The sequence below is a fragment of the Mercenaria mercenaria genome, chromosome 12 (genome assembly GCF_021730395.1).
Source record: "Mercenaria mercenaria strain notata chromosome 12, MADL_Memer_1, whole genome shotgun sequence".
In the NCBI taxonomy this organism is placed as follows: domain Eukaryota; kingdom Metazoa; phylum Mollusca; class Bivalvia; order Venerida; family Veneridae; genus Mercenaria; species Mercenaria mercenaria.
Window position 1 is genome coordinate 26,683,609 of NC_069372.1, and position 17,047 is coordinate 26,700,655.

General features: G+C 33.9%; 1 protein-coding gene across 1 annotated transcript; it reads right to left on the bottom strand.

The window, feature by feature from the left end:
- Nucleotides 1-7,188: 7,188 nt before the first annotated feature.
- On the bottom strand, nucleotides 7,189-15,353 carry LOC128547109 (G-protein coupled receptor GRL101-like). The gene is made up of 6 exons (XM_053518835.1): nucleotides 14,319-15,353; nucleotides 13,413-13,942; nucleotides 10,986-11,113; nucleotides 10,256-10,304; nucleotides 8,161-8,396; nucleotides 7,189-7,927 (listed from the first exon to the last, which is right to left on the bottom strand). Exons 1-6 carry the CDS (start codon nucleotides 14,528-14,530, stop codon nucleotides 7,772-7,774), a joined length of 1,311 nt encoding a protein of 436 aa, XP_053374810.1. The 5' UTR covers nucleotides 14,531-15,353; the 3' UTR covers nucleotides 7,189-7,771.
- Between the last annotated feature and the right edge of the window lie 1,694 nt (nucleotides 15,354-17,047).

Consider the following 17,047-nt stretch of genomic DNA (forward strand, 5'->3'; position numbering starts at 1 on the left):
CTTCTCATTTTTTATGTAATAAGAATATTACCTGTTAATATAATCCTTTCCGTCACTACCGCAGGTCACGCCAGGTCCGTACAGTAGGCAAGGTTCGTGCGTGATGTAGCTACAGTCCAGTGGCGTAGGGAAAGGGAGCTGGCAACATACATCTGAATATAGCAACTGAACTTTAAATGACTTATGGAGAACATATCACATTTACACTGTATCATCTAGTTACATGGAATGTCTTTAATAACTATTTTATGCATCAATTAAGATAATGTTGAGCAGACGGACATGTAAATACGCTAGGATTCAAAGCTTACAACAAAAAGGGTTTGGAATGTGCTTACCAACAAAGGCCAATGTTTGAAGAAGTATTCCTATTCGGTTTAAAATCATGTCGTAGACTATTACTGAAAGCTACGCGAATTGAAATTCTCTTATCTCTAAAATACATTAAAATAAGAAAGTATTATCTTGTTTTAGACTTAGTGAATATCCAATAATTTATATAAAAGAATCAAACGTATTGATAAACTCTAGTTACAACACTTGAAAAAATAAATACTGAACATATTTGTAAAACTAGAAATAATTAAAAGAAACCGTGCGATTTGAACTGTTATTCTTATTTGCAAGACCAGTATTCTTTAATTTTAATATTAAAAGGAACATGCTGCAAAAATAAAACACCATTTATTTCACAGGTTGTGGAATAGCCCAGACAATGTGTTTCAACCCCTCGATTTCGTTAATTTTCCATTGAATATATTCTGAATGAAATCTGAAAAGTAGATTCCTCGGAAGCACCGGGAACAAGACCAACAGTGAAAATTGCAGATTGAGTCTGTTCATGAGCAGTAATGGAAAATGCAACACTGCCCTCGCCCCCTAGCACCGGCTTAAGCAGTAATCAATATTCAAAACTAAACGAGTTGAAATCAATGATCCCAAAGGACCAGAAAATATAACAACACTGAGATGAAGTCGCGGCGACTTTTTACGGCCGCCATACAGCACTTAACACCCGCTGTTCTGAAGTAAATAAAATCTGAAAAATAGATCCCTCGGTAGCACCGAGAACAAGGAAAACAGTGAAAATCGAAGACTCGGTTTGACTGAGTCTGTTCATGAGTAGTAATGGAAAATGCAACAGTGCTTACGCCCATAGTACCGACTTAAGTAGTGTCCAATTTTCAAATCTAAATGAGTAGATATCAATGATCCCTAATCAATGATGAAGTTGTACATAACAAGCTACTTTAACATTCAAATATGTTACATGTGAAGTCAAACCATTGTCTAAAGAAAGCAACTAGAGGATTATTTCATATTTGTCTGATCTAACTATACCAAGGTATCATAAATCACCGTGCTTAATGTATTGCTTTTTAAAGATTGTATTCATTGTGAACTGCACACTATTTGGAATTATCATGAGATTCCTAATCATTAATGGTTGACAATGTTTGTAAAACAGAAACAATCAGACTTGTTTTTGAATGAATGATTCTGTTCTGCTGTAGAACGATCCATTAAATTTATGAAATGTACACTTTCAAACATGAGTTTGGTTTTTGAAAGATATCTTGTGAAAACTCCCTCTAAAGTTTTGAAATATATCATCAAATTAAAAACTACAAATGACAATTTTCCAGTGGAAACTGGATTAATATATCACTGAATAGACGTATTTCTACAACCAGTGGAAGATCCTTTTACATATATGAATGTCTTTTATTCGCTATTAGCAGCAAGCGTTATTTGCATGCTAAATAAATAAAGAAATATAACATACATAGCCTAGATATGTACATGTTTATTGATATCATTTAAATTCCTCAGAATATAAGAAACTATGCTCATTTCTTAAAACAGATAGCTAATATTTTATTCGTTTATTCCCTCTACCTACATATTTGGCTATGTGTACTGATCGTCTTGATTCCATGGACCAACGTCAAAAAAACTGCATGCGGCTCGGGTGATATAATTTACACCAAAAAAGTAATTGTTGTAGTATGCATGAGCTTTTTTAAACATTAGCTGTTAAATTAGAACCTGTACATCGGATTGTTTCATACATAGCTACTGCATTCCTAAATTTATCACAAAAATAATATTATATCTGTGCATGAAAAATACAAGCATTTGTCTACCATTTAATTTAGTATTAACATCTGTCAATATGTCTAGGCGTAAGATATTTCTAAATGAAACACTTTAATGAAGGCTTAATAAATGACCTTGAAAAAATGCTGTAGTTGATAGTTTTTAAGGGACTGAGATAAGCTCTAGTATACCTGCAATGCAAATAAGGAGTATGATTTGAAATTTTAACAGTCAAAAAACCTACATTGAAGCTGCACTACACATCAAAGTGGTAGCAACACGATTTCAAGTGTAGTTCTACTTAAATTTCATGGGTGCGCCTGTTTTTGTAATGCAACGGCTGGCAGTTAACCTTAAGAGTGTTCCTAGATTCTGTACCAGTGACGCCAAGCTCTCCGCAAGTAAACGTCAACATCTCTAAATGAATTAGAGGTGGAGGACGAATGATTTCAGACACATTTTGATCAGGTCATCACTTACCAACCTTTGCCTTGCTCTGGAATATTACTCACCACCTCACGCTCCGCGGCACTGTCCCTGTCGAGCCTTTGCTCTGGAATAGCACACACGGCCTCACGATCCGCAACACTGTCCCTGTCGAGTTTAGCGGAAGGCTTAATTTTTTATATTGTATATTCATAACAATTTGAGTCTGCGTCAAAATGCGTTGGACTATAAATTATATGACCGGGCAAAATTCGAGAGCAGTATATTTGAATTATTTGCCCTAACGTCTCTTGTCCTTTGATGAAACATTAGCCGAATGACCATTAGTTTGTTACATAGTTTGAATAATACTAAAGCTTTTTCGTGTAAAAAGTGAAACATTCCAATTACTGGGTGAAATGTTAAAGTGCAATAAATACATTAAATTTGTTTTCATTTGTAAAAGTACTTTCTTTTAAACAATATGTTATGTGTCTCCCTTTATTAGTGTACGTTTAGTAATCTTTTTTATTTTGCAATTTAAATGTTGCACGTGATGTTTGCTTTCATATATTTTGTACAGGTTGCATTGCATTTGAGCTTTGAAAGTATTGCATTTAGAAATGGTTGTATTGTTTATATACATGCACTGTTAAAGATAGGAACTAAAAATTCATCACATACCACATTTCTTGTGATAAATATTTTAGGGATGATCCTTCTGCATATCCTTCTGTCATACATAAATGTGTTTAAGAAATAAAAGCATTACAATTTGTCATTCATTCGGTGTTTATTACACAAACTGTACGTTTTCGGCTGTTGTTCGTAAGGTTTTCTTGCGAAAAGATTTGCGTCGTTGTATAGCTTCATGGTCGTCTGTTCATTGCCCTAAAATAGCTTTTGAAGACTTTTTTTTCAGGTCTTTTTATGATATATAACAAATTGTGACATGTTCCAGTCATGTATTCTTAGAATCTTTACAAACTCGGGTGTGTAAAAAGAACCTTTCTTTTGAACAATTACTTGCATGTGTGTGTTGCCATTTCCCTTTTCCTAACACCATTTGGTTGTTATTACATCATATACGAGCCTTGTTTACTTAACGGTTCCGAAACTGCAATGCACGTTTTTGTATATAGAGGGATATAAACACAAAAAATATAAACACGTCATGTCACACTGGCTATACACAGACATTATTTCGTTGACACAAATGAATGCAAACAGAGATATACATACTTGAAGGAAAATATCAGGGCACCGAAAGTAGTTTATCAGAGGACACTGTTACCCTACAGAATAAAACAATCAGTTCCCTTTTCCCCTCACAAACAGAAATTGAAAAGTAAAATGAAGAAATGCAAAAAACAATAATAGAGTTTGAAGAAAAATGTCAAATGCCCCGAAGTAAACTTCCTCGCAGTAAAGACTTGAAAACTTTTAGTAGAAAAAAAGCTAATGCTGCTCTTTGGTTTGCTGATAGTTTTGGATTGAGGTGTTGACGCCTGTATCAATAAACAATGGGAAAATTAAGGTACTGCTAGGTGGTTTTCTGATTTGAGTTGACCAGGACGAAGGAATATATTGTTTATTTTGGACAAGTTTGGTATTAGTGATGACTCTTACCATGAATTATCTGTTAAGTCAGATTTGCCTTCATTAACTAGCATAAAGAAAGAAAGGTCTAATCTAAAGTCTCAAATCACTATATCCCGTTGTCCAGGTAATATCCCGGGGATTTTGTCAGTATTGAGTCTGGGATTTTGCAGTACATTGAGGCAAAACTGCTTATCAGAACTTGCAATAAAAACATTGGTGTTGTTAATCAGAAAATTATGAAACACTTAAAATATCCCGCAAGCCAGTTTTTCGGGAACTAAATGACCTAATTCAGAAAGGAAGTGTTAGTTTTAGTGGAAAGTCTTACCCACTTAATTAAATTGATATTAAATTTGGAGGAGATACGAAATTCATCCAATTATGCCTTGGTCTGAGTGGATCTACCTCAAATTATGCTTGTCCATGGTGTTATGTCAGCCAAGCCCAAAGACTAGACCAAAATAAACAGGCAAATTATTATGAAACAGAATATATGAAAAGGACCCTTAATACCCTGGAAACAAATTGTAGTGGCCAGAAATTTGGAAGTAAACACCTGCCCCTTATAAAAAAAAAACCTTGATGATATTGTACTTGATGATTTGCATCTCCTGTTAAGAATTCGTGATGTCTTGTTGACTAACTTGATTGATGGCTGTAAACAGCTGAATTCCAAACGTGGGGTTCTTGGGCAATATCCGCATCATTTAAATGATATGGTGTCAACAATTAGGGACTGTGGGTTTAGGTTTTTTTACCTAGACCGACAGAGCGTCATCAGAGCTAAACTGGACCTCTTTCACTGGGCATAATTATCGAATATTGCTCCAGTCATTGCCTGACATTGTTTATCTTTGGCGCGAATTTGGCAATATACACAGACTGATCACAAAACAAACCTGTGAAAAATCTCGCTGTTTTCAGTCATCCAAGAGTGGATGCTCACGTTCCAGACACTTTCTTAAAAGGATTTGATCGGGTACGATAGGGTCACCTCCTACATGCATTCGCTGTTGTTTCACGTCCCATGTATAATTGAACGCCATGGTTCTTTGAACAGTTTTAGAGGCCAAGGGTTTGAGAAATTAAATAATGTGATTAAAGGGATCGGAAGGCCTGGTCATAAATCATTTTCTTTTCATCAAAAATACTTTAAATAATAGCTGCATGATATAATTTATGTCAAATACACAATTAGTAAAGAGAAACGGACGTTTAAATGTGCAAAAATATTGCGCAATAATTGGACCCAGGGCGCAGCCATTTTCCCAATATCGCCTCTTGCGAGATTGGCGAAAGTGAAGCTGTGACGTCATTTACACACCTCCGGCATTATGGCGTTGAAAAATACATGTAAAGATAACTGTAGAAAGTGCTTCTTATACCTTTAATTTATATAGATTTACTTGCGTACTGATAATTATTTTGTGTCATAGCGGTGGAGAATAAGTATATGACTCATGTCATGAGTGAAGGTAGTGTTTTTTGTCAATCTAATCACTGAACAATCGGTTTGATTAGTCAGGAAAATGCCGCAGTGTCAGGCAATAAACTGTACAAACAAAAGTGGGAAGAGTTTCTTCCAAATTCCCGATCCGCTTAGGTCTTACAATCATAGAAACTTATGTAAGAAATGGATAGACAATCTTCACAATGGAAAATTAAAATTTGAAACATTTAAAGCTCACCTTTCCAATTTTGTATGTGAAGACCATTTCAGTGAGGATTGTTTTGAGGGGACATTTGATTGCCCAGTAGCCAGTGCTCTCAACTTCACACATAGATGAAAATCACTGAAGTTTGGTTCAGTACCAACAATTGTGAATGTATATAATTCTACTTGCACTGACTCTGCTAAATCAAGACCATCATCGGAGAGTATACGAGTGAAACGGAAAAATGCACAGGTATTAATATTTACTTACAGCAATAAAATATTTTATTATATTAATATAGGCAGTGTTCAGGGCCCAGAGGTCTGGTAGTTAAAATAATTCGACATTCATTTGTGACTGACAATCTAAACGTCAAAACTTTGAAGGACCAAAATAATGGAGGATGAATCACAGTACACAGTCATGTAAAGTTAAACAGGCAAAACTAAACTTATGATGAACTCTTAATTCGTAAGAGGGTAGAGCTACTGTCTGGGTCCGGACGGCAAAAATGAACATATTGTAAAGCAAATAAAGAGTACTGGGAGCTGGTATAATTCAACATAGACATTCTAAAAAGAGAAAAATTGAACAGGAAATTACTCAGGCCAATGAAGCGTATTTGTCGCAGCACAAATGTACTGACAAGAGTGTCGATGACATGTCTTTAACAGAAATAAAAGAAAACTTAAAATTACTAGGTGTAGTCACGAGAGCGAGAAAAAGAGAAAACCTCGTTGAATTATTGAAGAAAAGTATTGATATTTTCTTATGTCATTATAATAGCATGGCAAATTATTGGTTGACAAATATTGATGATCATCGACCGAATATCGATTTTTTCACTAGGTAGCACGTTACTCCTTTTGTCTGGCCTAAGGGAAACAATCCAGGTATGCAAGAATTGCCAGAAACTCAAGGGAGACTACAATTTAAAATTGACTATGAAAGCTGGCAATGGGCTACAGCAGACCCATTTTACGTGTCTGTAACCTGCGTTTCTTGAATAATATTGTCTGTGCTATAAGAAACAAAAGAAAAGTGAGGGTCATGTTTCATGCATGAGAAATATTTAAAGTCAAACAAACACACTGTAAAATCAGCTAAGATGAGACCACTATCTATAGTGGTGGTGGATGACCTACGTTTGGATCGCTACTAATTCACTAAATATATAATGTCCATTGTACAATCTGTATAAATCTTTCAAAAGAGAAATCTTGGAAATACTTATCGGTTTTGATGTTTTTGAACAAAGAAAAGTCATTAATGGTTTCAAGAGCAATGGTGTTAATAACTAGACGAAGTCTTGATTTTTTAACCCTTTTATTCACTACACAACAGATGATTTATTGACACAACATATAAAATCATTATGTAACAGTTTATGGTCGTATGTGTTGTCTTCACTGCTAATAAGAGGAAACCGATTACACCCTAAAAGCAAAGCTGACATTGGCCTTAACAGACCAAACCCAAATGTTTTTTCTACAGTTGCTTACGGAATTCGACTCTTGACATATTAATCTCGATTAAACTTGAATTAGTTTTCAAAATCGTAAATATAAAATCAGATATTTTATTTTTAATCAGTCAATATAATTTTTTTTCTGAAGTATAGTCTAACATTAAATCAAGATCAGTTTTGAGCAATCTAAAATTAAAGCCATACAGTTACAAACAACGAACTATTACGTAATTACGTATTGAGAGAAACAATACAAAAACTGAAATATCAATAATCATTTCCTTCTGAAGACAGGTATTCCGTAATGACAAAGACGTGTAGTAGTTTAATTAACTAAATTGTTACAAGGAACAATCATGAAATCCATTGTCATATTTACATTTATAACAATAACATATCGGTCACGAAGTAATAAAAAGGAAAACACTAAGCACAGGCCGAGTGCATAAGTCATACCAAACAATATGCCTAGTTTCCAATTGTAACAAAAGCGTTTCACTTAAAATGCCTTTAATCTGATTTACGTATCAGCCGACCGGCCACCCTTGGGAATTGCGATCTTTCTAATAATCTTCTCTAAAAGACATCCAAAACTATACATATCATCAGCATTGATGGTTTTCTTGGTAGTTGTATTAGGAAAAGCTTGAACATCTATCTGAATCTTTCGCTTAATCTGCAATTATAACAGGGACGTTCCAGAAATATTTCTTCTTATGTCATCCATTCTCAATGTAATTTGAAGGTAAATCTCAAAGATGATATTATTGAAATTCAATGCACCTTTCAAAACACCTTTAAAATTTTTATTGAATAACAGATACATTATTTATTGTCGTTAACATATATTGCACTGAAAATTAGACAGTTGGACATATCTATAATAAATAAATTTGCCTTTATACTTACTAGCCCATTGTCCAAGACGGCAACGAAAATGTCGTCCTCTGTTATCTGTTTGATGCCCAGACCATGCTCATGTAGAATCCCTATGAAACTGAGAATGCGGAAAATCAAATGAGCTGTTTCAAGAGACGTAAGACTTCGATTTTCCATAACATCACGAAGGGATAGAATTGTACAGTTCTTTTTCTGCTTGTGCGTCGGCACATATGGGTAGATCTTCAACACTATCTTTCCCATTTCTAAAATATCAAAAGTCTATTATCAATGCATGTTTTTTATGTTAAGTACTTAAATTAAGTAGTTGATGCATTAGTGGAGATGAAGCTTTGCAAGGCAAGTGATGGTCTGTTGGTGACAAACTGCCTCTCATGACATTGTTACTGACTCGAAAGTTTATTCGAGCGAGATTAAGACCATTTGAGTTAAAGAGGTATAGGTTGAAGTAATTACCCCATATCTTCCGAATGAATGTTTTACCTTGTCTCTGTGTAGTATTGCTCAGTATCATTCAATTAAATACGATCCTGATTTTTTGGCGTTAAATACATTTTAACAAAAAGTGTTGTTTAATTTATTTTAAATTTGTATTTCTAAAAGACACGTGGTTACAGATTATACACTGACTACCAAACGCTCAGTTGTTCAGACCAGGTACCCGATGTATCGAATAAATATAGAGATTCAGTGTTTAATATGTTGGGTAACAGGGAAAAGATTAAATCCAGTAGATTTTTGGCAAGTTCATTTGTATAAATTAACCTACTGTTCCTGGTTGTTACAGGACAAAAAAAGTTGTAAACAACTTGTTTTCAACAACTGTTATCGGACAAGTCGTTAGATAAAACTAAGAGGTAAGAAGAACATGTGAAAATGCTTTGCTACAAAAATATTGGTAACAGAATATGCGTAAATTAAACTGGTGATATTTCATACGTAATATTTGTGGTATCAATTAATTCCTTGTCCTGACATTATACAATTATTGCCTAAAAGGCAACAATTGTTTTATTTTTAAATCCAGCCTACTAATATAAGTATAAAAATTGAATAAAAGTATCTGCAGCCTTTGGTCATTTTTCGCAGTAAATTGTGTACGACGTCGCATTGCTCCGCCTTCGAGTCAATACGGCTTTTTATCATTGATCATGTGACTACATCTAGACCATTGGAATGGACTAGATATATAGATTTAATAATAAAAACATTTGTCAGATGTTATACCAATAAATCTACTTATTAGAAATGGCAGTCGTATGTGACTTGAAGCGGACTACCATAGACTTTCTAGATTTAATCTTTTGAATCAATGATTAACCTGTTTTTTTTCCGAAATCACTAAAACAAAACAGAACAGAATTTTAATCAACAAAGTTGACTTTAATTCAGTGGTTCGTCGTCATATTATTACATATGAAATGCAAATGCAAGCATGTAAAAACAGCGCGAATGAATACAGGGATTGAAGATATTAGAGTTTTGACTTAATCACTGTATATGAATGCATATACATAGGAGTATTTGCGAAAACATAAATATGCGTACATCTATATGTTTATAAGCATTTATATACATGTTAACAGATGTACATTTGATACGCCTTAAAACTATATCTACTACAAACAGACTTTGCTTAAAAACTTGTTTAACATTTTAGCATTGCGATATTTTAAAAGATCTATAAATTTTACCATACTTGGGTGTATTGAAGAATAATAGTCTATACGTATACAGGAAAATCATGAAAAATGGCATTCACCTTCTATGTCATATGTTTCACACAGTTCGCATTTCCTTTCAGTACTTGCTATATTTCTGTGTCGTCCTTTTTCTATATTTAGCTGATGCGATGATCAAAGTAATTTTGCAATAATATTTTTATGTTGAACTTATTAAATCTAGTGTAATTACGAACTTTCGACGCCCAGTTTATAACATAAATTATTTCTTTTTGATTATTTTCTATGTTTATCTGAAACCGTACATAAAATATAAAAATAATATACCGACTGACGTTACTATACTTAGATGTAAAATGCATGCATACAGCAAAAATAGTTTATCATACGTATTACATATTTTAGCAATGAAATCTGTTTACCTTTAAACATATCTGTTCTTGATTGTTCTTCAACACTTGGGCTAAATTTCTGTAAGTTTGAATATCATATATCATTATACAAAATGTATATCAAAAAGATATATATATATACTAGTATATATAACAGTTATGTTTCGTACAAAGACACGAAATTAATGGTCCAAACACCATACCATACAGTCTTAACTGGTGTGTATTTTTCAATGTTAAAAATTATTGAAAATACAAACAAGAAGACATTGTCAACGATTTTTCCAAATTTCAGTTCTAAAATATTTATATAATATAACTAATCATGGAAAAGATTTAAATGAATGAATTTATTAATCAATCATAAACTAAAATTGATTAAACTGATATGCCTGTCAGTGTATGTTGTAATTTATATATCCAAAGTGTACCAGTCTATAATACATTTAGCCGAAAAGTGGTTGTAAGACATTGAGAAATTAAAGATAACTTACGTTACATAAGACTTGCAATTATAAACTTTAAATGAATATAAATTTGAATACCTTGATTATATAAAATAACACACACTTGGTGACATATAATTAAGATATTGTTTGTTAACATAAGATGGAAATGCATGTGTTATAAAATTATAACGTCCGGTCGTATTTCAGTTAAACTGTATAATATATAGATTTACAAGAAATTTGAAATAATGTTCTGAACACAGGGATGACCAAATTAAATCACGAAGTATTAGGTAAAACAATTTATTCACCTGTCTACTATAGATAGCGGTCAGTGTGTACATAAATGGATTAAGAGCAGAATTAATTGGCAAAATAATAACGGCTGTCCAAGCATAAACTTCTCCTGGAATAGTATGCCCTGCCAAAGCTAAAGCACCTGCAAAATATTTCAAAGCAGTGTTACGTAGTTTTCGTGATACTTTATTGCGTTAATTAAAGGAAACAAAAATTAACAATTCTACTGAATAAAAATGAGTAGTATTCTAAAATTTCACCTTGAATATATAAGTCAACATGATCATGAAAACCTAACGCAAGAATTCGTGCTACATTAGACAATAATGTTTTTGTTTTAAAATATCATGTGAGACACACAATTTAAAATAATATATATTTTTGAAAAAGTATGCAGTCACAATTACAGCAATTTACTTCTAAAGTAAATTTCTTACTAAGCACACTAGATTTTGACTTTTGCTAAGGTTGGCTAATTCAAGGGACATAATATTATCTATTTTTACAAGAATATATCCAAAGTTTGCTATTTCTATTGCCGTGGCAACATGAGTTCAACTTGAGTAAATTTCTTTGAACAACTTTGATAGAGGATAATGAAACATTCATATCGAATTTCATCAACAATCACCAAGTGACTTTTGAGGCAATTTCCTTTATAGAAAAGGTTGTTGGACGGACAGATGAATGACGGCTACAAGTTCTGAGCGACAAAAGTGATCATGCTTGTTATCAAACTGGGCCTACATTACATGTTTAGAAACATTCAGAATAGGTTTGGTGAACATTGGATAAGAACTGCTATTAAGAGGACACCGTCAAATTCCATAATCTTAAGTAATTCATAGGCCATAGCTTCAGAGCCACATGGTAATCCGGATGGTTATCGAACTTTTCCATAAACATTTAGATTGATCAAGTTAGAGAGCAGACACTGTGAATTTTAGTGATTCAATTGTAACAACTCCAAAATAATTGACTTATAGGATCCAGCTGGTTATCAAACTTGGCCTGGATAAAACGCCTATAGACAGTGTGCTCAAGTGTAGTGAGCACTGGGAAAAACTGCCCAAGTTAGAGAGCTTGTCAATTTTCGCAATTTGAGTAATTCAAAGGTAATAACTCGAGAGACGTAGATCATCCAGCTGGTGATCGAATTTAGCCTGTATATTTTGCCAGCAAACATTATGATCAAGTTTAATGAATATCGGAATACACTGGCATAAGTTACAGGACGGAACACTTTTGTGGAGGCTGCCCACGCACCGCTTGTCCTGCTTGTGATCCAATAGCACGTCCTATCCGACAGGCAGATATCAAATATGACCTTGGTGAAAATTTAGACAACTTACATCGAATTTCTTTGATATATTTTTCCTTCCCGTGTTTCACACAGACACTTGGGGCTCGGACCTCCACACACCCCATTCTCCTCCGCCCCTGGTTAAGTTTAGCCAATATATTTTAGCATTTCACCATGTATTAAGCATATGTGACGATCATTAAACGCATTTTGTAACATTTCAGCGTATTTTTAAAAAATGTATTTTTACCATCAATGCTCTCAATACTACAAGATATGCAACATAGCACGAACAATGGGAACACTTGCTTGCGCTGGACCCTGGCTTTGTGTAGCGCATGTCATAAACCGGGAACCAAAATTGTTACTCTTACGGCTATGTTAAACCAGATCATCACTTCTTTATGTAAACAAACCTCGTGTAACACGTGCTGAACTGATAATCCGGTATAATGCAGTCGAAACGGTATCAATTTTGGTACCCGGCAACGGTATGCGCAGTTCAAAGCAGGGATCTAATCGCAAGGAAGTGTTCCATAGAATTTAGATAGATTGATTTATATTATTTATTGATTTCTCGTCGGAATACAAATGAGAGTTGTCGGGACCGGTGTCATTTGACAGAATGGTAACAGATCTGACGATTGATACCAGTGATTCATTGGTAGGGGTTCTTTTAAACGTTTAACTGGCTATTGTTTCTCTAGTGTTTGTGATATGTTGCATATCTTGTAGTATTGAGAGCATTGATGGTAAAAATACATTTTTTAAAAACACGCTGAAATGTTACAAAATGCGTTTAATGATCGTCACATATGCTTAATACATTGTGAAATGCTAAAATATATTGACTAAACTTAACCAGGGGCGGAGGAGAATGGGGAGTGTGGAGGTCCGAGCCCCAAGTGTCTGTGGTGTTTCAGTGCCGCTCTAAAAAGTCAGGTTGTCAACAAGTACCAACCCCATGATGCACTTTATCCGTGTATGACTATGGCTCTATCAGATGTAAAATTTAACAATTCAAACTTCTTTTAGGCGTTATATTGCTACTCTCTATGTGTTTTATATACCGATACAAGAATAGTTATCCTGACGAAATTGTGAAACTCAAGTTAACAAGTGTGTCATAAAAACTTACCCATCATTCCAATTGGAAACCAACACATAAAATCAGTGGTCACAACTAGTAGAAGATTTCTTGCTACCTTCAGATCGTTTGTACGTATAATGTTTAGTGATTTCCTTAAAGAAGTTTGTTTCTTAATTTCCGCATAGATCAGCAACTGGCCAAAAGCGATCAGTATGAAGGTAAACATGTTGAATCCTATGAACAGTAAAATAGAATACAACCATCCGGGTGGACGCTGACGTGTCAGGGGTAAAGCTAGACAAACTGCCGATTTGCTGTAGAACTTTCCTTCAAAGTATTCTGTGTAGAGAACTGGTAACAGGGAAATGATTAGGACGAATATCCACGTTGCTATTGCGGCACATGTAGCAGACTTTACGTTAAACCGAAGTTGTCCAAAAGGATATTTAATAACGAGAATTCTGTCAATAGTGATGAGGCACATAAATAACACACTTGCTTCTGAGGAAACTGTTGATATAACCCCAGCTAGCTGACACCAAACACTGTTTCTCCAGTACTCGTCAACTTCAATATATCTGAAAAATAAGCAATTCCAGCGAGCAATCACTATTTCTCAAAGAATAATGCTTATTGACGTCATGTAAAATTAACTATTTTTCTTGAAGTAATTGCAGCATTTGCGTGCCTCCTATGTAAATTTCTTTTTGTAGAAATATCTTTATATTTAAATTGCTGTCAGCTCGGGTCTGAAATAAATTTTGAATACAAAGTCATGTCGAAATCATGTTAAGACCTGTAGCAAAATACTGTTTTAATAGGAATTCAGGTATATCATGTATATTTTCGTATTTTCTCATGTCAGTAGATTACATACACAGGAGAATTATTGCTTCCAACATCGTCAATAAAATTTTCATAGCAAACTGGAATACATGATATATGAATACATACCTGTTTCTGAAAATTTTGTCTGCTACTGCAATCATCAGCATGTATACTCCCATGAATAGATCAGCGATGGCCAAATTTGTTACAAATATTCCATAACCAAGTTTCAATCTCTTTCTATCGTATAAAAGTCTATACACAAGCGATGAAATATTTCCAAGGAGGGCTAAAATGCCAATGGTCCACATGAGTGCTTGAAGGGTGCCATTTCTCATTAAATCTTCACAAGAGGAAAATTCATCCTTGTAAGGTAGGCAGTCTTCTTCTTTGACACTTTGACGGCCGGATGCAGCAAAATTTGAATGCAGGTGTCTTTAGCTTTTGAACGTAAATAATGCCAGAAAACATTTTAACAGTGAATGTTGCTATTGGGTTTTCTCTTATATCAATGGTATACGATTCAAGTGAATTGAATGCCATATCATGTACATCAGTAATTTCATTATGTGACAAATCTAGATAGTCTAAACGAAGTCCTTTAAACATGTCGGCTGATAAAGTGTGTATTTTGGTAAAACTTATAGTTAGCATGTTTACCGAAATGCCATATAAGGCCCCCGGCTCTATTTCCATAAGATGATGGTTACCTGTTAGTCGAAGGTATTTCAATGATTTCAACTGATCGAATACATCAGTAGGCAGTTTCGCAAATGTATTGAATGATAAGTCGAGAGTCCTTAAATTACCAAGACCAGAAAATGTGTATGGTGATAAAGTCTTTATATTACAACAAGACATGTTCAGCGAAATTAAAAACTTGAAAGATCGTCTTGTACTATATCGTTCTAAAAGATCTTTGCAAATATAAGTTGAGTTACTGACATCTAAAACACGTGCCGGTGTAAATCCACTAAATGTCACATTCATAGTTTCCATATTTGAACAGTTGATGATTAATGAGCCGCAAGAACAACTCTTGGGGCATTGGAAGTTACAGTTGTCTTCGTCGTCACCGTATGGACATTCTTTTCGATTGTTACATACTTGATTAAGTGGTATACATGCTTTACTGAAGAGACATCGATACCTCCCGTGACATGGCAGTGTTGTTCCTGTATGGGAAATGAAAAAATGACATATGATTAAGCATGTTATATATAGCTTAGGCATAAATCAAGTACATATGCCTGTTATGTAGAATGCTTTCTCCATATGTTACCGTGAGACAGAGAATATCTTAACTTAAGGTGGTTCCGCAAGTTTGATAACCGGAAGCAACGGTGAAACATCATATATCAAGATAATGTAGAATAAAGCCCGGACTCGCCTACGGAACAAAAACAAATCATTTTATGAATCAATGTCATACCGTGAGAAAATTAATCATAACGGCAACGTTACTATCTCAAGATAAAATATGACATAAAAAAGTTTGACTATTCCAAATATGTCTCAAAATTAATTTGAAGCGTATGGACCTCTTTAATCTTGGACAAATATCTCAAAATCAAACTCTCAGACCTATATGATATTTCATTATGTTTTAGATGAAATTGTTATTTACGACTGTGAGAAGTTTCATGAACATCTAAATTCACTACTGGATGAACATGCCATTAAAAGGGTCATGAAATTGGTCTTAATTTTTTCAAACGTTTTTAACAGAGTTTTAACAGGTCACCATTAAAATTCAACCATCACTTCTTAATATTTGATGGGATTTTCATGACCATAGTTTTAATGCCATACATTAAAAAGACATGAAATAAGTATATTAAAACCCTGGTAAAATATACCTTGTTAAAATGACTTTGATGGCCATGAAAAGCTGCTTAAAACAAACCATTAAAATAAGTTAACAGGCTCCTTAAAAGTCCATGAAAATTGGCATGAAATTAATGTGCCATTAAAAAAGTACCCCTTAATTGCACATTAATTAGTAAGAACTAATGGGGCCATAAATTGTTTAAATACTCTGTTAATGGCCATTAATTATTAAAAATTGATTAATGGTCTCATTAAGTATGTCAGATTCAATTTTAATGAGTTTGTAATATTTAAATGGTATATCAAATTAAGGGCCATGAAAATTATTATTATTATTATTTTGTAATGTAAACACATGTAACAGCCTCTTACAACATTTGTCATATTGTATTCTTATTCTGTCACATGTTCATATGAAATGAGAAAATAAATGGATATTGTATTGTATTGTGTTGTACTGAGAAGGGTTTACAGGTACAGGTTTAATAGATCAAGTGACCATGTGGGTAGTTTTAACTATTCAACATTATAATATTGACAAACATTCTGACTAAGGTTTTACTGGTACAGACCTTAGGCATCAGGTGTATTCAAAAAGCAACTGTTGATGACAATGTCAGCGCACAATGGGCAATCACAATTTAGCTCTACTTCAGTTCTTTGTGCTCAGGTGCATCACTTAAACAGCTAAGAGCAAATGTTTGAGGGATTGCATCACAAGTAGCTTCTCCCCTCCCCAATCAAGCGTACCACACTATTTGATTCATTGAAACGAAGAAGCGATTGATCTGCCCATGCCCCAAATGAATTTAAATCAGACTGTAAATCTTCACAATCATGTGTACTGTTCACTTCTCTATAAACCTTAGTTTCTACTCAAGGATTGGAAAATTTGAAAATCTAAACTGGTCTGAACACATTTTATAATGTAAATTCCTTACCCCACCTATTTTCTTATACAAATACTGATTATTTGGACAAGAAAAACAAAAACAAAAAACCAGAAAAATGGCATGCATACGTAT

What these genes read in the sequence shown, in the direction of transcription:
- LOC128547109 (XM_053518835.1), bottom strand. Translation starts at nt 14,530, where the DNA reads ATGAGAAATGGCACCCTTCAAGCACTCATGTGGACCATTGGCATTTTA. An exon ending in GACAAAATTTTCAGAAACAG is followed by an intron (nt 13,943 to 14,318) that starts GTATGTATTCAT and finishes CTTATTTTTCAG; the next exon opens with ATATATTGAAGTTGACGAGT. An exon ending in AAGAACAGATATGTTTAAAG is followed by an intron (nt 8,397 to 10,255) that starts GTAAACAGATTT and finishes TTGATATTTTAG; the next exon opens with AAATGGGAAAGATAGTGTTG.